The 24652-nt window shown below is 45.3% G+C and overlaps 1 protein-coding gene across 1 annotated transcript; it reads right to left on the reverse strand.

Annotated features, from left to right (window-relative positions):
* Nucleotides 1-223: 223 nt before the first annotated feature.
* Nucleotides 224-24431, reverse strand: LOC119459595 (uncharacterized). The gene is made up of 5 exons (XM_049670900.1): nt 24281-24431; nt 13754-13884; nt 13594-13688; nt 5254-5340; nt 224-438 (listed from the first exon to the last, which is right to left on the reverse strand). The coding sequence occupies exons 1-5, from the start codon at nt 24377-24379 to the stop codon at nt 269-271; spliced, it is 582 nt and encodes a 193-aa protein (XP_049526857.1). The 5' UTR covers nt 24380-24431; the 3' UTR covers nt 224-268.
* Nucleotides 24432-24652: the final 221 nt, after the last annotated feature.

The following is a 24652-nucleotide window of genomic DNA, read 5'->3' on the forward strand; positions in this document are numbered from 1 at the left end:
ATAGTAACTGCTGATCATATATGGCAGCAATAGAACATATGCTCACGTGGTGGCTGATCAGGAGTCTAAAGATCCAGAACTTGTGTGCATTCTGAGTGACGCTAACTTTTCTCAATGGCGTCAGCACAGAGGGCTCCGGTTATTAGAATCACTAGTATATACACAGTCTTTAGAATACTAATGACACCTGGAGGATTTATCGTGGTTGCAAAATAATAAAGAGTCCTGGCACAAATGCAGTTTATTTATATGAAATCTGCTAAGCCATTTAGTAAGCGTCACCAATCAAGTCAGTATCATTTTTGCATTTAGGATGATATACTTGTTTCGGAGTCCTTCCTTCGAGATAACTTTGGAACTCTGTTGAGCAGTTTTGGTCAGGTCCGCTATCAATGGCAGAATTCTTAACACGAAGTTCAGTACTGAATTTTATCTTACCTGCAAAAAATAATAAACATGTCAGGGGCGAAATAAATGCAAACGTCAGTATCATCTGTTATTTTCAATTTGTTCATTCGCGAATGTGCAACATCATCTAGCGCGAGTCTGGCGTAGCAATACCCCGGTTGCAATACTGTAGATTAAATGCACGCAGTTCACAATACGAGCCTTTTGAAACGTGGATTTCTGTGTGAACCCTCCTAAATTTTCCTGATCTTGGCCAATGGGTGCTCATGCTTTCTTGCTCAATGTCTCACACTGAAAAAAAAAAAACGTGTTATGTGCTCCAATGTCGGATCGAACCTCTGTTCCTTAATGCAGCAGCCCAATGCGCGACACATTAATCCAGAATGGCACGTTTACTTCGATCATGTTAACACGAACTAGCTTTTAAGCATGAAATGCATTTAGCACCCCTTGTCGGCGACCTTCAAGTGACATTGAGCCTAAAGCCAGAGTTGTTATCCGTGCACCTCTAACAAGAACATCCGGGCAACCAGTCAAAAGTTAAGAAATCATCGTCTCTTGCCCCCAACCCTTTGTACAGGACGGCTATATATGCGCTAGCTACCGCCCAAACAAGTTACAAAAATTCAGAGCCCTTCCGCTGTCAAGAAAATGGAAGTAAGCGAAGCTTGTGGTAAGACGATACTGTCGCAGGTGTTCCGCCTCGTTTGCCCTAAATTCAGGGACGGCGGTTCTTCGCTGACGTTTGGCCTCAGCATCGCACTCCCGTAACTCGGGCTCCGCGGCTCTTCGCCGATGTTTTGCCAGGGCTTCGGAAGCGCTCATGCTGGAATCGGACGACAAGTTCGCTTAACCTCTTTTTCTGGACACTGGAAGGGCTCGTGGTTTTGACTCTTTGGGTCCTGCGTGTGACAAGGGTAGTTAAAGGGCACGTTAAATGTTCCCGAACACACCGGGTTATGTGCCATCGAGCTTGGACCCTTTGTGCACTATATATCCAGAATCGGCCCACATGACAGGGATATGTGTCATTGAGCTTCGACCGTTTGTGCACTATTACCAGGATCAGCCCACTTTTTAGCCCCACCACCACCTCAAAAAATTGCGAACATATAAAGCTTCGCTTAAAAATAATATTGCTTCCGAGTTCTTCCTATTGTTTGTTCACAATGCCACTCCAGCTGTAACTTCTATAACGCCGAAGTTTTGGCATTTCAAATAACGACGTTCAATAAGCACGTACAGGGCACCATCCACTTGAATGTCATCTTTTGGCGCTGAGACAGGCTTGCCTGTGCTCTTTTAAACGCCAGCGGTTCGCGAGATCCGCAGCGCGGCTTCTGCGCCGCCTCCGTCGAAAGATGGCGCCACGTTGCGTGACCAGACCGCCAGCGTCCGGCGCGCGGCTGATGGTTGTGTGGTGAGGTGGGTTGTGACCTTGCGAAGGTGATCTATACCCATTTTAACATTGTGGCTACTATCATCTAAAACGAATCTGCTTGGCCCGTAGTCATTTCATGCTTACATCTACTCTCGATCACGGGAGAGTCAGCAATTTTTTCAACTCTTTCCGTACGTCACCCATTGGGCGTGGTTAGCCCTATGTCGATGGTTTGAAACGTCGCTTTCGAGACCTTCCGCGCCACCCATGGACATACTGCGCTATCGGACGAGAAGGTGGAGAACTATATTTTAGTTTTCTAAGCAGTTCGCCTTTTTTCCGTGAGGCGGTGCTTTTTAAACGCGCTCCGAAGTTTCGCGATCGTCAAAGCAGAACAAAAAAACTGTCAACCCTTCCACTGGGGTGGCGATGGAAGACCAACGAAGCTGTACTATGGTGGGAATAATGTATTTCCAATTATTACTCTTAAGATGCGATGGTGTGATTGGTTATTTGAACTATTAAAGAATGAGAAATATTTATGATCTGGTGGTTTTCCTTTATTTAGTGACCACAGGGACCATGGCCTTATGGTCGCTACGGTACACCGCCATAGGGTGTACGGCAAAGGTTGGCACGTTCTTGATGAACACGTCACCAACGCCCCGCGCGTTCGGTGCGAATGCGGGCAAAACGCCACCGCCGTCGACAACAGTTATGCGCGTAGCGAAGCACCAATTATGATAGCAAATTAGTAACGAGCTAAACGGAGTAAGGATAATAGTTTTATCGGCTGTATAAACTTATGCACATTTGCTCGCTAACTTAATTAACAAGGGTGGTGTCAGCGTGCACACGCATACATGAACAGATCACACTCGATGACGGCACACAACCGCTGTCAAAACGATGGCGTGAGCAAGCGCGCCAGCAGCAGCGAGCGAAGGTTCATGCGGTCTATCGCTTCAATGGAAACTCAGCGGCGAAAGCACTGCGCATACAAAGGTAGGAGCCGTGTTGCAGATCGCTTTCAAGATATGTTGTGCGCAACCGCGACTCGTCGCGCAATGTACAAGTACTCAGTTAATTGCCCGCCGAGCGAAAGCCGCACTCTCTCCCTCCCGCGCTGCCTTCCCGCTTTCCTCGTTTCGCAAGGATGATTGAGTCACCAGTTCCCCTTGCGCCCGGTCGCGACTTCAGAATTGCTAGTAGGTACAGCGGAGACTTCCGCTTAACACGTGTTGCGATGGCAATCGTGGAGCTCCTGGGTACCTAGGGCCATAATCGCTTAGCGACTTTTGTGGCAATGGTCTCCTCTGAGCGTGGCTCTCTTATCTCCGGGACCGGGCGCAGCGACCTTGCCGAGAGCAGCTCCTACGTGCGAGCGAATCGTTTAGGGCGCGTTGAATGTCTGGCGGTGTCTGGCCCACGCCGGCCGCGCTTTATAATTGTAGCGTTCGTTCTAGTAGCGGAAATAATTGCAGTAGTGGTGGTGTGGCATGACGGATTTTGATCTCGGTGAACTGTGGTGGTGTAAACACGCGGATACTGCTCACGTTTGTACCCCGGTGCTGCGGCGGAAGCCGCAGTGACGAGCGCCGACGCGATGCGGCGGTCGTTGGTGTGCTGCGGAGCGCAGTGTAGCAGCACCCCAAATAACAAAATGCTGCTCGAGTCAGGTAGACTGCTCCCTCCCTGATAGGGAGATTATATTTGTATCATCAAAACAGCGATGCGTTTATTTAGGAATATCACGGTTTCTCTCTCGCTCCCTGTAAATCCGCTTGTTTACACAACCACAGTTTACACCACCGAGATCAAAAGCCGTCATGCCACACCACCACTTCTGCAAGGATTTCCGCCACTAGAACAAACACTACAATAATAAAGCGCGGCCGGCGTGGCCCAGACACCGCCCGACATTCAACGTGCCCTAAACGATTCGCTCCCTACGCACGTAGGAGCTGCGCTCGGCAAGGTCGCTGCGCACGGTTCCGGAGATAGAGAGCCACGCTCAGTAACTAGCAGCCGCCGCGCCAGACCAGTGCCTCAAATGTCCCTAAGCGATTATGTCCCTAAGCGCCTATAGGAGCTCCACGATTGCCATGACAACACGTGTTAAGCGGAAGTTACGTGACCCGCAGTGCCACGCCCCCACTGTATTTACTAGCAATTGGAAAGTCGTCGCCCGGTCGCAAGATACGCATTTGGTGGCGCCGCTAAACGTCGCCTCTCCTCCGTCCCTGCCTTCCCCCCACGGCCTTTCGCGCTACGGAAGAAGTCGCGTTTGCTCTCAGTCGTGCGTTCGCTCCCCGTGAAAGCGCGCGTCCCTCGCGCGCTTTCACACGCACATACAGCATACGGCCGATGGGAGTTTTTTTCTACACGTGGACACGACTATCGATGACTGAGCCATTAACAGCTTCGTTGTAAAAACAGCTTCTCAAGAGGGGCAATATTGTCTTTATTTGTCATTGTCCCCGATACAGCGCACATAGGCAGTCACTCGCGACCGCGCTGGCGCGTCTTGACGACCGGCGGCTTTCGGAGCAGACAGTCCTGGAAGGCCGGCCTTTACAGTCGTCACACAACAAGTCAGTGAAGGCACTCATGAAGTTTTTGCGATCGAGTGGACTTTTCTGACAGACTATAGTTCTCACAGACGTTTCCAACCTCCTCTATATATATTTTTTTATTCCTTGTATTTTTTTCGTGACTGCTTTTTCTCTCCCCTATTCTTTCCGCCTTTCATTTCCCCTTCTTCCAGCGCAGGGTAGCAAACCAGAATCTTTTCGGGCTAACCTCCCTGTCTTTCCCACCCCGTTTCTCCCTCTCTCTTAATAATTATGCCTTTCTACGCACTTTTATTTATCACTAAGGTGGGGCCTCAGAAACATCTAAACAGTACTGCTGAAATATCAGCGGCCATTCTAAAACATACGTGGAAATCACAGCCTTACGGGGTCATGGTAAAATATTTGTTTTTTTTTTAGACGCTGATGTGACTATAACGATATAGTAGCTATTCACTTGTATAAGGTTGTGTGGTACATTTTCTCAAGACTACACAAGAATAGATTGTCTGCTTCATTGCCAAACTAAAGTGCACCGGTAGTACTATCAAAGCACCATAATGTTTTTAGCATGGCAGCATCAATGAAAGAGGTAACAGCGTATAAGCTTTTCACCAGTTCTACATGTGTACACCGAAGTCTTGTCAAACGGATTGTACGTGGCAGTAACAAAACAAGAAAAGCCCCTGCTACGGGCCTCATTTTTTACCGCTGTTGACCACTCTATGACTATCAAGCTTTGAAAAACTTTCTTTACCTTAAGGAAAACACTGCGCGGAAGCATAATTACAGGACTGCTGCTAATATATTTATGATGTGTAGAAATCATATTTTTCATAGTCTCTCGTTAGTAGAGCAGAGCGGCTTTGCAGTAGCCGGAAATACACTTACCGTCCTTCGTGTACATCAGTCTGAATACAGCACACGTGCTCTCAGTGTTCTGGTATACCAATATTTCTACCCATTTATGACGGCGATCTATGGGAGAAGAAAGCGAAAATTGGCAACTTTATAAATTCAGGAAAAATTGAAATGTCTAATTTCTATAATTTTACAATGTGCTCCTGCCGTGAATACAACATTGTGTTCGATGTAATAGTTAGCAAGTTGTATCAAAAGAATTTGTTCGTGACCAAATTGGTACGTCTTTAAAAGTGAGTTCTTAAACGCTTATACATAGGACCTATACAGGATGTCCCAGCTATCACGCAGCACGATTTAAAAAAAGAGGAACGGCGTTACGCGAAGCAAACCTAGCGTATTGTTTCCAGTACAGTGGAGTAGCCGCCAGTATTTTTTTTTGTTACTGAGATTTAATTAATTGTAATTATTATCTAACACGAAAAGTACTGCACTAATTATGAAAGTGTCAATGAGAAAGTTGTAGAGCAACATGAAAAATTCCCGATATAGCTTTCCGTTGCTGAATACGTGCTTCATGAAAGTGTTTTTCCGAGCATGAAAGAAGCCCGCGAATACACGCAAAGTGCCTCGAGCGGCCAGTTGTGCGGAAATTCTGCGTGTATTCACGGCATTCTTTCACACTCGGAAAAAGACATTTATGTAGCACGTATTGATTAACAGAAAGCTGTATCGGGAGTTTTTCATGTTGCTCTACAACTTTCTCTTTGACACTGATAATTAGGACAGTACTTCTCGAGTTAGATAATTAATTACAATTATTTATTAAATCTCAGTAACGAAAAAAAATCACAGCATATCCACGGGGTGAATGATGATGAGTGGGCGAGGCTCCGGAGGGAATCATCGGATCTCCCGCTTAAGGGGACGCTAGCACAAACGCGTTAGAAACGTGCAGTACTCTCTAGTAAGGGGGAGCGGCCACAGCGTCTTACGCAGCCATTTACACATGCCGGAACGTGCACCGCGTTTGCCGACGCTATCACATGACTGCTGAGAGAGTATACCCCCCGTATTCATAAACGCTCCTCGACTTGAACTTGACTTGCCACCGCCTTGGGCAGCGCGTTCGAAACGCGTTGAAGGTAAGGCGGTGAGGCCACAGCGTCTTACACCAGCTTCTTACACGGGCCGTAACGCGCTAGCACAAACGCGTTAGAAACGCGCTAGAAACGCGGCCTTTCGTTAATGTTGGGTATTTATTGCCATCGTGGTGCGTGTGTCTATGTGCGCTTCGTGGCGTAGTGGGCTAACGCCGCGCGCTCGGAAGCGAGGGGTCCCTGGTTCGATTCCGCGCTACGGACACAACTTCGGAATTTTTTTTCTCATTTTTCTCAGACTGGTTACACACTACTACTACTACTACTACGACGGGGACGGAACGGGTGCCGCTATAAGGAGCTTCGCTCCTAAAATTACTGGCGGCTATATACTCCACTGTACTGGAAACAGTACGCACTAGGTTGGCTTCGCATAACGCCGTCCCTCTTTTTTTAAATCGTGCTGCGTGTTAGCTGGGGCACCCTGTATATGTACGTCGTTTTCGTTCCTTTGCGTCTTGTCTATTTGCACTGCACAAAGTGTTTTATAATAAGAAATCATACGATAGAAATGTGTCAACCTGCCGAAAACATACGGAACCTCACGGCGACGGCGACGGCGACGGCGACGGCGACGCCGACGGCAGAAATCTGCTTTTGAGTGTCCATATAATTGCTATCGCAATAAAAAAGTTACAGTGACGTTTCCGTTCTTTAACGCGGGGGACGCTCAAGCGTATGGGTGCTGTAGCGCACACGAAGCTAGCTATCGGCCCTCGATGCGCCTAGACTCTCCGCATCGAAGATCGCTTTTAAGATAGGGCTCGCAAGGCCGCGCCACACTCAGCAGACGCCGGTATAAACCCCCCCCCCCCCTCCCTCACCCCGCCCAAGGAAAACGGCGGACTTCCTCCCGCTTTCCTGTCTTGCCAGATCCAGATCCAGATCTAGGCCACACGCTTTCACGCGCACATAAAGAACACGGCGTGCGGGACGATGTTATCACGAGACGAACCGGTACGTCCATACTACACACAGAATCCGTAACAACTGCCATAGAAGGTCAACCCAATGCGCCTCCACCTGCCCTCCTCCTCTGCAGCGTTTCGCCTCTTTTATCCTTCGCCACCGCGTAAGCTTTCCTTTAGGTGGCGTTCCATTGCCGCGCCATCAGTGAGCGCCTTCGTACTTTCCCCAGCGCTTGATTATCTTCTCCACCTCCAGGCGCCTTCCTTCTCCAGCGCTCGCTTCCATCGTGGCTTTAAACTTACCTTCGCCGACTTCAGGGGCGGGCCACACACGCTTGGGCTTAAATAGAATGCTTATTTATCACAGGTGCATTTAGAAGAAGTAAGTAGCTTCAGTCGGTATCGCGTGACTCGACATCTATCATTCTGGCCGCCTGACATTGTAGCCCACCTGCTAAAGGAAAGGAAGGCAGGCAGTTGGCGCGGATTAATACCTGATACAGGCATCGAAGCAGAACGAGGACGAATGATGTAAACGACTACTGCGTAATTTCAGCAAGTTGTTTGTTCTCATCTTTGTACTGCCTAAGTAAGCTATGAATGCACACTACGTTCCCTGTTAAAGCCAAGTCTCGGCGGGAAGCGTCCTAGGGTAAATTTGTACACCAATAAAGCTTATTTCTCTAAAATAAGTGACACCGCCTAATATTACCGTTTCAGCAATCAGTCGCCTAATTGTGGGCTCTTCTAAAGTCACAAATATTTTACCGAGTGGTTCCTTTATCATCGCCTTTTGTCAATCACCATGCTTACTTTTTGGTTGCAATTTGCTCTTACAGTTCTTCCACTTGCTCGCCCTATAGCTCAATGCCCCTACACCGTTTACAATTTAATAATTTATTATTTGCTGATATTCTGGTCTGGCAATGCTATAGTTTCCTTTATTGATTGCATTCCTACGTCACATGATGCCATCGGCTCACCCAATCTTTCTAATTAGACATTCAGTAAAGCAGTACTCCATGGTAGAGTGCAAATCCTTCTGATTAATGGAATGTCTTGAATAATTTCACTAAAGCATTCATTATGGCTACCTTTATAGTATTCGCTTCGCTACGTACCATCGTGTCATATATTTCCATTCAGTAACGAAGTGCTTTCATTTATGTATCAGCTAAGTGTTAAATAGGGGCTTGATACTTTTGCTAAAATATGGTGGCGTCCATCAGAGGTAGAACACCCGGGCTCTAATATGAAGGTCGTAAGTTTGAATCCTCCTCTAGTCCACTACATATTGAGGCATAAGGTGCCGCCTGACACCGGCACAAAAATATTGCCGAGAGCTAGTGGGGGTATACTAGTCCAGGTGCAGCCCAATTAGGAAGGCCCACTGAGCTTCAACAAAGCCACTCCCTCACCAGAACAGGAATTGGCCTCCCGGGTGCAGTAGTCGGCCACTACCTCCCGTATGACTCCTTCAATTACCCCTGGACCTCAGTCCTCCGCGGCTGCGGAGCACCTGACCAAGGGGGCGGTCAGACCTGCGATGCAGCAGAGGCTGCTAAACATCTCTGGGTCCGGACAGGCCGCCAGTGGAAACTGTACCTGGCAACGTTCAACACGCGTACCCTCTTGAATGAGGCTAGCTTAGCAGGGCTATTTGAGGAATTATCAGGCATTGCCTTGCACATTATTGGCCATAGTGACGTCAGAAGAACTGGTGAGGCTTATACAGTGCTGACTAACGGCCTCGTCCTTTGCTACTGACGTCTTCCATATCCGAGATAATGCAGGGGAGGATTTCTAGTCCACAAGGACATAGCGGGCAACATTGATAAATGCTACAACAATAATAAGAGGCTATCAGTCGTCGTAATAAAGCTGAATGAAGGTAGTGCAAGCCTACGCATCATCAGCACTGCAGTCATCATCATCATCATCAGCCTATATTTATGTCCACAGCAGGACGAAGGCCTCTCCCTGTGATCTCCAATTACCTCTATCTTGTGCTAGCTGATTCCAACTAGCGCCTGCAAATATCTTAACTTAATCACCCCACCTAGTTTACTGCCGTTTTCTACTGCACTTCCCTTTTCTTGGTATCCATTCTGTAACTCTAATGGTCCACCGCTTATCCATCCAACGCATTACATGGCCTGCCCAGCTCCATGTTTTCCACTTAATGTCAACTAGAATATCGGCGATCCGCGTTTGTTCTCTGATCCACACCGCTCTCTTCCTGTCTCTTAACATCATCCCTAACATTTTTCGTTCCATCGCTCTTTGTGCGATACTTAACTTGTTCTCGAGCTTCTGTGTTAACCTCCAAGTTTCTGCCCCATTCGAGCACCTGTAGAATGCAATGATTGTACACTTTTCCTTTCAACGATGGTGGTAAGCTCCCAGTAAGGATATGGCAATGCCTGCCGCATGCACTCCAACCCAATTTTATTCTTTAGTAAATTCCTTTCTCATATTCAGGGTCCCCTGTGAGTATTTCACCTAGGTAAAAGCACTCCTTTACAGACTCTAGAGGCTGACTAAAATCACCCTGAATTCTTGTTCCCGTGCCAGGCTACTGAACATTATCTTTGTCTTCTGCATATTAATCTTCAACCCCACTCTTACTCTTTATCGGTTAAGGGCCTCAACCATTTGCCGTATTTCATCCATTGTTGCTGAATAGGACATGTCACCTACAAACCTAATGTTGCTGAGATATTCGCCGTTGATCCTCACTCTTAAGCCTTCCCAGTCTAAGAGCTAGAATACTTCTTCTAAGCATGCAGTCAATCGCATTGGAGAGATTATGTCTCCTTGCGTGACCCCTTTCTTGAAAGGTATCGTCCTACTTTTATTGTGGAGAACCAAGGTTGCTGTGCAATTCTTGTAGATATTTACGAAGATATTGACATGTGCCTCCTGTACTCCTTGATTACGCAATGCCTCTATGACTGCTGGTATCTCTACTGAATGAAATGCTTTCTCATAATCTATACAAGCAATATAGAGAGGTTGATTGTATTCCGCAGGTTTCTCTATTGCCTGATTGATTACACGGATATGATCCATCGTAGAATATCCCTTGCTGAAGCCAGCCTGTTCTCTTGGTTGGCTGAAGTCAAGTGTTGTCCTGATTCTATAGGAAATTATCTTGGTGAATATTTTATACCATACTGAAAGAAAGCTATTGGGTCTAGAGTTCTTTAATTCTTTAACGTCTCCCTTCGCATGCATCAGTATAATGTTGGTGTTCTTCCAGCTTTCTAGTACACTTGAAGTCATGAGGCATTACGTATACAGGGCCGCAAGCTTTTTCAAGCCTGATTTCGCCTCCATCTTCTCCAGCAGTTTTTTCCTGCTCATGTCTTTCAGGGCACTTCGAATTTCATCGCTAGTTATAGAAGGAGCCTCTGTATCCAGTTCGCCACTACAACGAATGAAAGTAGCTTGGCTGTTCTGGGCACTTTACGGGTCAGTATAGAATTCTTCCGCTGCTTTTACTATCTCATCGAAATTGCTGATGATATTACCCTTCTTATCTTTCAGTGCATACATTTTGCCTTTTCCTATTGCAAGTTTTCTTCTCACTGATTTCGCGCTGTGTCCAAAATTTATTGCTTCCTCAGTCTTTTCCACGTTATAATTTCTGATATCCTTTACTTTCTTCTTCTTGATCAGTTTCGACAGTTCAGCGAATTCTATCTGATCTCTCGAGTTTAACACTTTCATGTGTTGCCGTTTCTTTATTAGGCCCTTTGCTACTTGGGAGAGCTTTCCTACTGGCTGCCTTGATGCCTCACCTCCCACTTCAATTGCTGCTTCAGAGATCATCCTAGTTTCCTGAGGGATCGGTCATTGCGTGAACGATCCCTCCGGAAATTTGCCCTGCACGATTGAATATTACATCACCGCATCGATGCTCATGGCGGTCCCAAGGCTTAGTTAATCCGGAGGCACCCTCGACTCGAGCAACTTCACCACTGTGGTATCACTAGACACCTGGGCATAAATCGCACGTTCCGCTTCTCCTGTTCTGGCACGTATGGTAATTTTCATCGTTAGGTGACTGCTTGCGAGCTCTTTCAGTGCCAAATAACGCGTGCCTTGCTCTCGACAGGTTTCTTTAAGCCGACTGTCGTGCTCATGTAACAATTATTGTCTGTTCTCTGACCCCCTTGATCATTTCGTTATTGCCATCCCAGGCAACAATTGGATCGTAGGGGCAGCAGACCGTGTGCACGATATGGTATCACGTGGGCCCTGCTGACGGGCTACGAAAGAAAAGTCCTGTACTTCGTCCTCCGAAAGCTCATGCTACATCAGAGCTCCTGTTAAAACTTACGGAATGGGAAAGCCACCTCCTTCTTAAGGACATTCACGATCTGCTCTGCTCCTTTTTCAACGCAGCACAACGTTGCTACCGCATATCACCATCAGACCAACAATCGCAGTAAACCACTTAATAGTACACTGAGATGCCTTCTATGTATGTTTCCAGCAATCACTATGAGTAGGACGTCGCTTTGCCGTGTGCCACCTCAGACGACAATTCGTCCCATCACGACCCCACCATTTATGAGGTATTTTGTAAATTGTGGAAATAAACAATTATACATGGTAAATACAATCGGAGGTCCCAAAGTAAAAACTGTTGGGGGGACCTCCTAGCAGAACGTAGGCAGGGGGTGAGTACATTATACAGCAGACAATGGCGGATTAGCAGTATAAAGATACATGATAAAATATGTACATGAAGATTATGGCAACGAATAAGAATAATGACATGTTGTTTAGAACAAAGAACTCAAAAGAATGAAAACAAGGAGATCAAACCAATTAATTATCTGAGAAATAAATTTTAAGACATCTACAAAATGAGTACATCTTACATGTTTTTAAATCAGGCGGTAACATATTCCAAAGTGATATACATGAAAATCTTCCTGTCAGTTGGCCGTAGTTAGTTCGTACTTTAGGTAAAAGCAGATTATGGTTAGTGGAAAACGTGGTGTTATTGGTATTCACAAGACTACAATCACTAAAACTGGGAATACATAATTCATGATTTATAAGACGATACATGATGATCAGCATTTTATAACTAACAAGTTTGCGTCGAGGTAAAATATTCAGGTTACGAAAAATGGGGGCTGATGGAGACGAAAATGGGTTGAATGTGATGAGTCTTAAGGCTTGCTTTTGCGAACGTTCAAGTTGTCCAAGATGCGACCAGTACGTATTTCCCCAAGAAGATAGGCAGTATGACAGATGACTATGAATAAATGCATAATATAAGGAAAGAAGGATGTCTGTTTCGAAGTAAAACCGTGTTTTGATGATCACATGAATGCCAAAAGAAATTTTTTGAATCAGGGACTGAACATGCTCACGGAATTTTAAATGTTTATCCAAGATGACTCCAAGAAATTTCGTAGACTCAGATGTATGAATGAGGTGACCATTAAGTTTCCCGCAAGGGGCGGAATCAGTGGCGATAACTGAGGGGAACGAAACACCATGAATTTTGTCTTCGATGGATTGATGCGCAATACGTTCGTTCTCTATCTCTATCAATGCGTTCATTCTATCTTCTGTTCGGCCAGCACGCTACATTTTTAAAGAACACATTGATTTCATCCATATTTCCGCTCAGCCTCACTATCTTGTAATGTTCCCGAAAGTTCTGCTAGAATTGATGGAACCGAGACGTCAATTTTTGGCCCGGATTTATTATGCTTCGCTGGGGACCTTCGCGTTGTGTCGGTCTGTCCTTAGAACTGGAGTCTCTTGACTTTGCTTTCTACCAGGTCTTACGTCAACATTAAGAGATAATTTACAATACTAGTAAGCAATCCTTCATGGTCTCTCACACAAGTGTCTATGTCTCTCACGTGGCCCGACTAAAACGTTATGTACCCATGATAAGCGCTCCTCCAATGCCTGTGGTTAGATGGAGCAGCGGTGGCGGTAATGCAATGTTGCGGTGAAGAGAACAATAATGCTGACTCGAGTTAAGAACGACGAAGACGGTTGCTGTTACCTGATCTGTATTGATAGCTAAAGTATATACTCGAGTGCTTACACCAGTAGGCCTTGAGCTTTACTATAGTGTAGTGATAAATTTTCAATGTCTTCCCAGTGGATAGAATAAGAGTAATCACCACCTTTCAACAATAAAACATCGTTCGTTGTTTAGCATACTGTCAACTTCAAAACAAGGCAAACAAACGAGCTACCATTAGTGTAAATAAGACTTCATCTTTCAATAAAAGTTGCATAATATAAAACTAATGGTTTACCCGTGGTTAAAACATCCATACTGTCATAGAGTCTGCCTGTTTTGTATGCTGAGTCCCAACTGCGGAGCACTCCTACAAATCTCTTCTTCGCCCACCTAAAAGATAGAAAAGAGCGTGTGAATTTACTGAAAAATATATCTAGATGATAGAATAACCCTACTTCTTATGCCAGTAGAACTTGTCAAAAGACACAGCCGTGTCGTTCATTTGAAAATTACTGTCAAATCTACAAAAGAGACGTGTTGTTGCGCTTGTATTATATAGCCATATCTTCTCGGTTGTGTTCAGAAACTGTAAAGAGAAAAAAAAAACGTCCCTGTCTTAAACACAAATTAAGCATTCAGGAAAGCGTTTATTTTTTGAAAGCAGATTTATAAATATGAAAAGCTGTTTTTATATGTATGCTTTAATCGGGTGACCTGCTTAGTTTCTTTGATTCTTGGTATATCTCTTTAGGTGCATATGGTTCCCGCCAAATTGCTACTGTAGCATTTGTCAGAGCAGTTTACTGAAACAAAATAGTTGCACCAGGTTGCGGTAACCAAATTCATAGGCGTAGAGAAAATTTTAGAGCACACTGCCGTTGACCGTTTATACTCGATATCTACCTGCTATCAGCGTTTAGTGCTAAGTTACGTTATCATTTTTTTCTGTTATGGCCAGCATCATACAGCGCGATAGTGAATACACTAATAAATATAATAATAATAATAATAATAATAATAATAATAATAATAATAATAATAATAATAATAATAATAATACTTTAGTAGCCGTGCGTCACCGACGATTTGTCCTATCCTGACCCCACCATTCTATCTTTCTTAGGCCACCACGCTACAATTTGCAGCAACACCTTACTTTCATCCAAATTTCCGCTCAGCCATAGCAAGTCCACGTGATCGCTTCACTATCTCGCAAAGTTCAAAAGAGCGTTATCTACTGTTGCCCGCATTTAACGTCACAAACTTTACAGCGTTCATGTTTTAAAGCTTAAACGCACAGTCACGTGTATTTCCTAAAAAAAAACTATTTTGATTGCCAAACATTTCATCTGCCTTTCGCCACCTTGCATAATCACAACTCAGTACACATTCAAACTTTTTACGTCCCTCTTCACGAATAAACCATCACCTAGCAGCAATATCTGGTGCACACGTCGGTATTATAGCGCACGCGTGCCTTAGGCACTTTTGCAAAAGCTTAGTTGAGACACTGCACCGAAACAGGTACGGCTGCGCTCATCACCTAACACAAAAAGAATTACTCCATCCATCCAGCATACCACGTAACATGATTATCGTCCTGTTCAAGACTGGTTCACCCCGGTAACTGCAACAGTGAAATCGCTATTCATTGCAGTGAACTTTCCCGAAAAGGAAGTCGCATTTTCGTCCCAAAGGCGAAGCATTGATTGTGATAGCAAATTAATAGATAGCTACAATAAGTAAGAATAGTAGTTTTATCGACCATATGAAGTCACAAACATTCGGTTCCTAACTATTATCAAGTATGACGTCAGCGCGCGCAGGCAAACATGAACAACTCACATTCGATGAGCGTGGACACACGCTGTCGAAACGCTGGCGTGAGGAAGCGCAAAACCAGCAGCAAGCGAAGTGTTCTTCGCGCTGTCTATCGCTTGAATGAACACAAAGCGGCCAGAACGCAGCACACACAAAGGTATAAGCCGTCGGTGCACCTAGACTCTGCCGCGCAGCAGCGAGCCAAGTCAACTTCATGCTGTCTATCGCTTCAACGCAAACTGAGCGTCAAGAACGCAGCACGGACAAAGGTATGAGCCATCGAAGTACGTAGACTCTGCCCTTCACGCGGACCACTTTCAAGACATGGCTCGCGTGGCCGCGGAATGCGCAGTTGCTGCGGGTGTACAACGCCGACCCTTCCCCGTCCTCCCGTCCATCCGAAACCTAGCGCGCGACTGAAAACGGCACGTTTCCTACCCGCTTTCCTACCTCGCGCGCGTGACACTGAGCTGCAATCGTCAGCTCCACTCTCACGCTTTGACTAGCACATCAAGCATACGGCGCGTGGCGACGTTGGTACCGCCCGTGGGCTTCATATGGAACATCACAGCCACGCCGACGGCAAAAATGCCTATGGATGTCCCCCTAATTGCTATCACAATAAAAGGCTTGTGCAGAAAGCAACGAAGGTTACCAAAGTAAGGTAACTTTCTATTGTTTTGTACCACGTGGTGTTCATTTCTTGTTTTGATGAAGTTCTCGCTTTGTACATCGGTCGTATGGTTGCACCAATAAGTGCATCGCAGGCATGACACCGAAACACGCGGTTGTGCGAGAATAACGTCGAACTCCTGTCTATGTCGTGTAGTAGTATTACGCGTCCTTCTGCTGCCAGTTTTAGAGACATAAGACAGCACTTTTTCCGGTATGCAGTTTGTTCGAGTGCAGGAGCCAGGTAATGCGAGAATTTCCCTAGGCACTGAGAGAAGAAGAAGCGGAATTCTTGTGTGAATCGAATTGCTTAAAACGGGGTATATGGTTTTTGTGCAGGGAGAGCGCTGAAAGTTTCTCGAGCTCTATCGCTCCGCAAGATGTTCTCCATAGGTATTGTGGAAAAACGCCTCGGTCCCACGGTCCACGGCAGCAGCTCCAGTCTCAGCCGGCCGCGCCCCAGGGCGCCCAGCCGTACCTGGCGCGTTCCTCGCACGACTGCTCGCGCGTTCGTCATCTTCCTCGTCCACAGTTGGCTCTCATGCCACTATTCACGTAAGCGTTCCCAAAGTATATAGGTAAATATACCTCCACATACAGAGGTGGTGTTGTGAGCCCGTTTGTAACATGTAGCCTGACAACAAATGGAGTACTGATGTCCGCGATCTTCTATTTCAGAACAAGAGCTATTCTTTTTCTTTCTTCTAGCAAGGTCCCGACATGAATAAGCTAGATGATGTCCTTTGCGGTTTCCACAACGTGGATATTTCCAGTTGTCAGACGGGTTATCATTGGCACTACACTTTGCACAAATTAATTCACTTCTGCATCAGTAGGATGCATGTGGAAACATTTCTCAACAGCAGGACCGACTGGGTTGTCATATTGGAGACCATAATAGCGCTTAATTACAGGGGCCCATTCGAAAAAAGACCCACACTCACAACGTCCAGTTGCGTACCAACCTAATATATATATATATATATATATATATATATGTGTGTGTGTGTGTGTGTGTGTGTCTGTGTGTGTGCGTGTAAACAGGGTTTTTCACTTACCTTTAGCTAAACTTTAAAAATATCCAAATGCCACGTACCTGGACACAACCAAGGTAACGTTGTTTGCGGTTGCTAAGAGATGCTCAGATTATTTCTTGCGCTGCGCCTAATTTGATAATCAGTCCCAAATATTTATTCAACTTCTGCATTATTATAGTCAGATGAAAAGTGTCAGTGAGAAGATTGTAGCGTAACATGAGAAACTCCTGAAATAGCTTTCTGTTGCTCAACACGTGCTACATAAAAGTGTTTTTCCGAGTGTGAAAGATGCCCGCTGTCAGACGATCGTCGTCGCGCCATCGTCATACCGTAGCGCTTCTTCCTGACTAACCACTTCGGCATTGATCACGTTCTGAACGATCGAAAGCTCACGTGCCTTTCTGATAGTTATAGTTTTCTCTGATCTTTATGGCAAGAATAAATTCTATTTGTCATGTAGGCCAGGCTAAAAAATTAAGCCACGTGTTTGCCATCCCTGTATATACAGTAGGGTGTTTCATCACAGTTGTCGATGAAGTGGTCATTACTATAGCTTTACGAGTCACGCCCAAAACCTTGGCACATAAAACGTCGTCTGAGATTGGGAATGTATTTTCTCACAAATTGACCCAGACAAATTGGGATACTTGAGGCAAACGTATTAAGTGTTGTGTGCTGCGTCGGAAGCTCTTTCTGGTCGCGCTTTGTCTGTATTTTCTGACGTTTTGGTTCACCCATCCTTCCTAGAGTTCAGAGGTATGCAGTTCAGCAAGCGGTGCGGATTTACTGATACTTAGATGTGCCTAAATGAGACCGGGTTGCACAACATTTTCTTGTGTTTTGTCAAAGAGGTATGCAAGCTAATCAACACTCATATAGTTTTTCTTCGCTGTCGGCCTCACGCTGCCGCTTGGGTACTTATGTCACCACTCGCACAAATCTTCTGTGGCGACTATGCGGTAGCTCCTCGTGTAGATGGGACTCCATCCAATTGCACACTTCCCCACACAGTTACAGCTGTTGCCAATTGCAGAACATTTGTTTGCTCTCGTCAAATATTCTTCGTTTACTGAAGTATTCTTTCAGGCATGTCACTAGCAGAACGTTCTCCCTAGGATGGAGGTAACTCGCCGCAGCGATGGCTTGGCGGCTAAGGTGTTGAACTGCTAAGGACGAGGTCGCGGAATCAAATTCCGGCAGTGGTGGTCTGATTTTGATGGGCGCGAAATGCGAAAACACCGGTGCCCCGTGCATCGGGGCCACGTTAAGGATCCCCAGGTGGTCAAAATAATCCGGAGTCCTACTATAGGGCGCGCCTCATATTCATATCGTGGTCTCGGCAAGTAAAACCACAGAATTCAATTCTATTCCCTTGGGAGGATGAACAATATGCGTTTATCTTACAGACCATTAGCCTGCAGCCCAACCTCACCCAAACACTCCAATTCTGCAATACCTGGACAAAAAGCTTACTTTGGTCCTGCGCACATCCCAATTTGTAGCATTTCGTAATGTGCTAGCTTCTTGCTTTGATATCTTTGACTCCAGAATCCGCAGAATCCCGTTATCTTCGACTACACAGAATGCTGAATTTAACAAACCTGACCGCATCTACCATTCAATTTTTGAGCTTTTATGATCTATAACACCTCTGCAACATTCGAGTGCGTGATGCACTCGCTTCTACGCAGCTATAAGAGATGGAACCGTCTTTAATATGTCTACACATTTGCCTTTTTCGCACGCACATTGTAGATGTGCTTTCTTTGCCTGTCTGCCTATCTTGACGTTTTCGGCTCAAGTTCAACTCTTCTATCTGCAATTTCGGGCGTCATGAGATCAAACTCCTGAGATATTTAGTCAACGACACCGTCCAGCTCTGGCCCGGTCTAAGTTCAGAGATTTCATAGGCTCCGGTCATATTTGCAACACTTCGTCGTCAATTTGGGTCAAAAACAAGCGGGGGTGCCTTTTTAGCTTGGATTTATGCCTTCAGATTACCAGCTATGTTGGATCATTTTCACCAAGATGCTAGAACAGAGCTATGCACTGGTGCAAGTGTCTACGGCTGCGGCGCTATCCTCCCTAAAATACAGAATGGCACAGACCTTGTTATAGTACACGCTCGCTGGTTGCTTTCCATATCAGAAGAGGGTTATTCGAATGTAGAACGCGACTGTAATGTTCTTGCTTTGGCTGTCTCAAAATTCCACCCGTATTTAATGACCGGCCTTTCGTAGTGAAAGATTGACAACCACCTCTGCTGGCGGTCAATTCTTAAACACCCCGCCGTGAGGCAGTAGTCATGCGATTTCAGTAGTCCACATATCTGGCAAGTTGCATTAGGATGTTGACCGCTTATCCCGCCACCCTGCTGATCAACCCTGCTCTATCGAACATAAACTTCACGCCCGTGCCTTGTCCATCACAAACGTCCTTCATGTGGCCATGATCCATCGCTGCTTTCTCAGTGACCTCTTTGAGTACAAGTTTCCTAGACTTTCACGCATTATGTTACTGCTTCAAGATTGCGTTCTCTACCGTTCCCACCTACAGCCTGATGACACGAAAGATCTCATCATCCAGTATATATATTTAAATAAGAATGTCCTCAAAGAGCTTAAGGTGTCCCCCAACAACCGTGCATCTGGGCATCTTAGGAACGTTAGACCGCATACGAAGACACTTTCTACCGCGGGCTTATGATGCTTTTGACCAAGAAATTACGATGATACCTGTTTGTCGCTTGCAACCTATCAAGTCTCACCGAGCTGGTTCTTCGAGAGGATCTGTAATTGCTGGGTTCCCTCTCTACGTCGACCAGCGGGAATAAGTGGGCTACTGTCGCTACGGAATATTGCAGGTGGTATGCGATCACCCGAGCTCTCTCCGCCAGTTGCACGACACTCGTCGCTGCTTTCCTGCGCAATGACACTATTGTCCATTATGACGCTCTTGCTAAGCTACTCATTCAATATGGTAGCTACTTTCTGCTTATGTGGTTAAGTACATTTTGCGCTCGTGTTGGAGTGATCAAAAGTGTGCCACTTTCTATCACCCAGGAGTAATGGCTTTACCAAAAATCTCAACCCCCTGTAAACCAGATGATATTTATGTACGTTTCCGACGAGTAGACCAATTGGTGCATTGCTTTACCGTTTCTCACTATCATCTGCAGCTCATCAAGCTATGAAGTGCTGGCTACTAACCTTTCTGTTTTGGCGTAAAACGTCTTTCATTTCGGTAAATATGGGTGCGTTGAGGTCTAAAACTACATGTGCTTGCTGCGGGGAAGCTAGAAGAACGATGGGGCATGTTTTATTAGAATGTGACGATATCTGCCCAGCGGTCGATTTAGGCACCTCTGGCCTCCTTGAAACCCTTCGGTTCAGCGAGAGCAAAGGGGAAATTAAACATTTCGACAATAGAGATTACTATAAGCCGATTGGAAGATTGGTGGAATAAAAGTACGTAAACGACAAACAACGCAGGCGTACAGAAACAAAGTTCTCAATAGGGGTTCAGTAAGCTTGGTGATGGCAATTATTTGTGTTTTTTATGACAGGTGCAAGGCAATGTAATGACGACCTTGGTGGCGCAACCCACTACCCCGTACCAAAGCGGACGCTCCTAGCATCTATCCATCTATACATGTAATAACAAAACGTAACAATAATATTGCCTATATCTTTGCATCCAAAGCATCCACCTGGCCTAATTTCGTAGTGTTGGGTAGAGGAAAGATTGCCCGATCACGCATGTGTCGCGTGTGCAAATGACAAGGTTGTGACGCTACTCATGTCACAATCGGAGCAACATATTGTTTCGTGCTGAGTGGTCACGGAGGCGCAGGTCCAAGCACGAGTGGTCTCTTTTCAGAGAAGGATTTGGGTACGGGTTAGTTGGTATTCCATTGCAAACTTGACTTACAGTGCATACATAGACAAAGGGACAGCAAGAATGACGACAAACAAGCGCTGCCTTTTCAGAGCGCGTCCCCTTCTATAGTAAGTATAGTCTATCGATCTTAAGCCGGCACTGATCAGGAGCTATAGCCCTTACAAGTGTGCAACTTGCAGCCGAAATTTGACGGTTGATCCCCTACGGCATTGTTGTGTTCTACACGCACGGTTCAATATTGGCGCTAAGCGACTGGAGAACCAAGCGAATGGGATGCCAATTCTCGGCCCCCCCATGGGACAAGGCCGAACGTGCCCGTTTCTATAGAAGCTGAAAACACAATAGATTTGGGCAAGCGCTGCAGCCACAGCGATGACACGTGTGGTAGGTTCAAACGGTGCAGGACAGTTAGGGTTACAGCAGTAGTTGGGTCTTTGACGTCAGGCGAGTAGGCGACGAGACCGGCCTATTAGCATCCGCCTGTAGCACCCAGAACACACCCAGCAGCCCGAGTGAGGAGCCACTACCATAGTAGATTACACGTGCGCCCGAGCACTTCAGGCACCGGAAATTGGCTGCAGCGAACTTCAAACTCAGCTTAATCGACAACAAGTTAGGTCAGAATAGCGGGATTTATATAGATCGAACACTACTGCAAGATTACACTTTAGAACCTCCACCAGCTGTATTATAATTTAAGCACTTAGGTTTTGCATTATATCAATACACTCTCACTTGTACGCACAAGACCTTTCCCTTACATCACTTCGACTGCGTCTTCTACACAGCCTCCATGATTATTTTATTGTTTGTTGCTGACCCTCCTCTGCTGTCTGATCCAGTGTCAAAGCACTCCCAATACTCATAATGCCATCAACTATGTGGCCATCGCACGCATGGTAGGTAACTCGCAATTGGCATTCCTCATCGCAGGCCACACACAAGTTCCCTTATGATTGTCTCCACAGAGTTGCTTCCTTTCCGTCCTGCTCTGGCTACCAACTCATCTCGTTGGCCTTTGTGCGAGAAGCTGGTGCCGCGCTATGTCGGGGCCTGTTGCGTTTGCACCATGTAAGCTCTGTCCTCTAGGATATATATTACCTTACACTTCAGCAACGATATGTCACACCAAGACGTGAAATAGAGTATGTTTACCACTTAGAACCATACCACTCTGAAACGCCGTGTCAACCACAAGCGCCAGGATGATTTTTTTCCTGCTATAGGGTAGTGTCACGGCTGCTCAAAGCCATCACAATGCCCCTGCGCCTCAAAGGGGAAAGGAGACGCTGGCGATGTCGGCGTAACAAAACGCATGAGCTGCTTCCCTGAATCTTGTGCTTTTCTGGTACTCCGATCAGGTAGTGTTGTTTAAATAAAATGCATTATGCATTTTCCTACTCTATATCACTGTTTTTTTAATGTTGTTGCGCTGTTGTTTTTCCTCTAATGACAGAATAGGAACTTTCGAACTGGGTGTTGAATCGAACCTGAACCCGAACTGAAAACTGTTCCCGAACTCGAATTTTTGCCGAAAATGAACCCAAACCCGAGTCAATACTCTTAGAAGGTGCCTGAACCCAAGTAGAACCTGAACTGAAAAAATAAAGGTTACTGGTCGCGTACGAAACTGTTCAAACGTATAGGGTGCGAACGGGCGCTCAATACGTAATCGATTCCTCAAAATGATTATTCTATATTCAGCGTGCCACACGAGAACGTACGGACTCATGAGTTGCATTACGTGCGAGAATGGGAATAGACAACACGTATGTGCAGTCACTTCGGCAGAGACGCTTGCACTTATGAATTCTCAGCCGTACCGGTTGTGTTTGGCCGCTGAAACTTTATGAAGGGGTACCGCGGAATCACCGTTTGTGTTGGAGCTTCTACTTTGGCCGCTAGGCCAGCTTCCTACTATTACCAGATACACTACTATAAACAGACACGCTAGGAGACAAGAATGCCCAAGAAAAAGTGTCTCCTTGAAATGCAAAAAATAGGAAAACAAACTTATTAATCAGCACCGCTTTTAGATGCAATAACACTTTGGTCGCTCATGAATGCGGTAAGCTTCTTTGAGCGCTGTAACAACGGCTGTTTATGGCACGGGAAATGGGCTTTGTAGCGTCCCATGGTAAAGCGAATTTCGGCGTTTCCAAAGATGGTACAACGCTCTTTAATATCTGCAAGTAATTCATCGGACAGATTTGAGACTTTTTATCCGCGTTTAGTCAGCGCGAGTCTCGATGCCATATGCAGTTGGGCAAGAAATATCGTCGGCGTTCAAACAAAAACATTCGTTGTACATGGCTCCGAAATCATCCATGTCATCAACTGCTTTTATTTAAGCAAAATGACAAGAAAAGTGAGTAAAATGTCACTTGCTTGCGACTTTGTTTGGAACAGACTAGAAGTTTACATTTGTCATTTATGTAATACTAATATTTATGTAACTCATGTAATGTTTGACCAATCCCATAAAGTTAAGATTACTTCAGAACGATGCGCGGGGCTGTAGTAGTGCCCTTTGCTCTTCCAATGAGAACTGTACACTCTACTACTCATTTAGGACCACCTGTTACTTGTTTTTATTAGTTTCAGTCATCATGCACAAGATGTGACTGCACTGTACTACAGTTACGCATATCAAATATGTAAACAACCATTTCTCTACCGAACAGGCTCCGCGTAATTTTTATTTGGCTATTTAAGAACAGGAGATATTCGATATTCTATTCAATATTGTATGGTCTGTTTTCTCAAATACTCGTACTCAAATTGATTAACAAATTTGCTATTCGAACACCTTTATAAATTACTACTGTTTTCCCCGCAATCTGTATGGGTGACAATAGCAATGCGGTAAAGACGTAGGGCCCGTCGAGGTACCACACCACGTGCGGCACACTCATGTGATGATACTGCCTAAGATGGCCGTATTTTTGTGTATGACAACTGTAGCTGTACAAAAAATTTCATTGATATTTAAGCAAAATACACTAATTTTTGTCTCCCATCGGCCATATTTCTATTTGTTCCATCTCCTAACAAATCCTGCCGGTGGAGACACGTCAATGGCAATCTGCAGCATTTCGCCATAGGCAGGATAAAGTATAATGTGCTGAACCGCTTTGCGAACCGGTTTCAGTGTAGCGAACCAGTTCTTGAACCCTTAAACATCTTTATTTCTTCGAAGCTCAACGAACCAGACAGAAATCGAAATGTGCTGAATCCGATCCTGTACCGAACGGTCATTTTTTTTTTGGTTTGACGCCCTGCTTTCGACATCTTCAGCTACTGCGGCTCAAAGAGACAGGTGGGCTAATGCCTCCCTCTGTTGACTAGTAGGTGAAAGTACCATCTACGTTACTACATGCATACTGCTCCAAATTTTCTTGAAGTTTCTTTTCTTGCACTATATTTACCTCCATCTCATACAAAATTACCCCACTCCGCAATAGTACATGCACAGTATGTGTAAAAAATTAATGTGAGCACATTATCCTAGATTACAGAGGGCTGCGGTATAGAAGAAATGTATAATTTTACCTTTATTATGTCATATTTTTCCGCTTCGTTGGCGGTTGAGTTGGCGGAGATATGCTTGAGAACAAAAAGAATAACTGCAGCAATTCGTAGCATCTGCATAGCAAGTCTCTGGAAACAGTGTGTCGCCTTTTCTTGTGAAGCTGTAGTTTATATATCATTTCTGATTCAAGAGATAACCATTTTAACATGAATGCCACGTTTCCTAGAGCAGCAGCATTATTTCAATCCAATATAATTAGAAGGTTGGGCACACCTTTCAAAGTTAGTGACTTTTTCCCTTTGATGACGCACGTTCTACCCCGCCCCGGAAAATAAAATAACTCTAAATGTTCTAATACCAGCCGTCAGTTTATAAACGACAGATTGGCTATC

Source organism: Dermacentor silvarum, chromosome 7 (assembly GCF_013339745.2).
Source record: "Dermacentor silvarum isolate Dsil-2018 chromosome 7, BIME_Dsil_1.4, whole genome shotgun sequence".
In the NCBI taxonomy this organism is placed as follows: Eukaryota; Metazoa; Arthropoda; class Arachnida; order Ixodida; family Ixodidae; genus Dermacentor; species Dermacentor silvarum.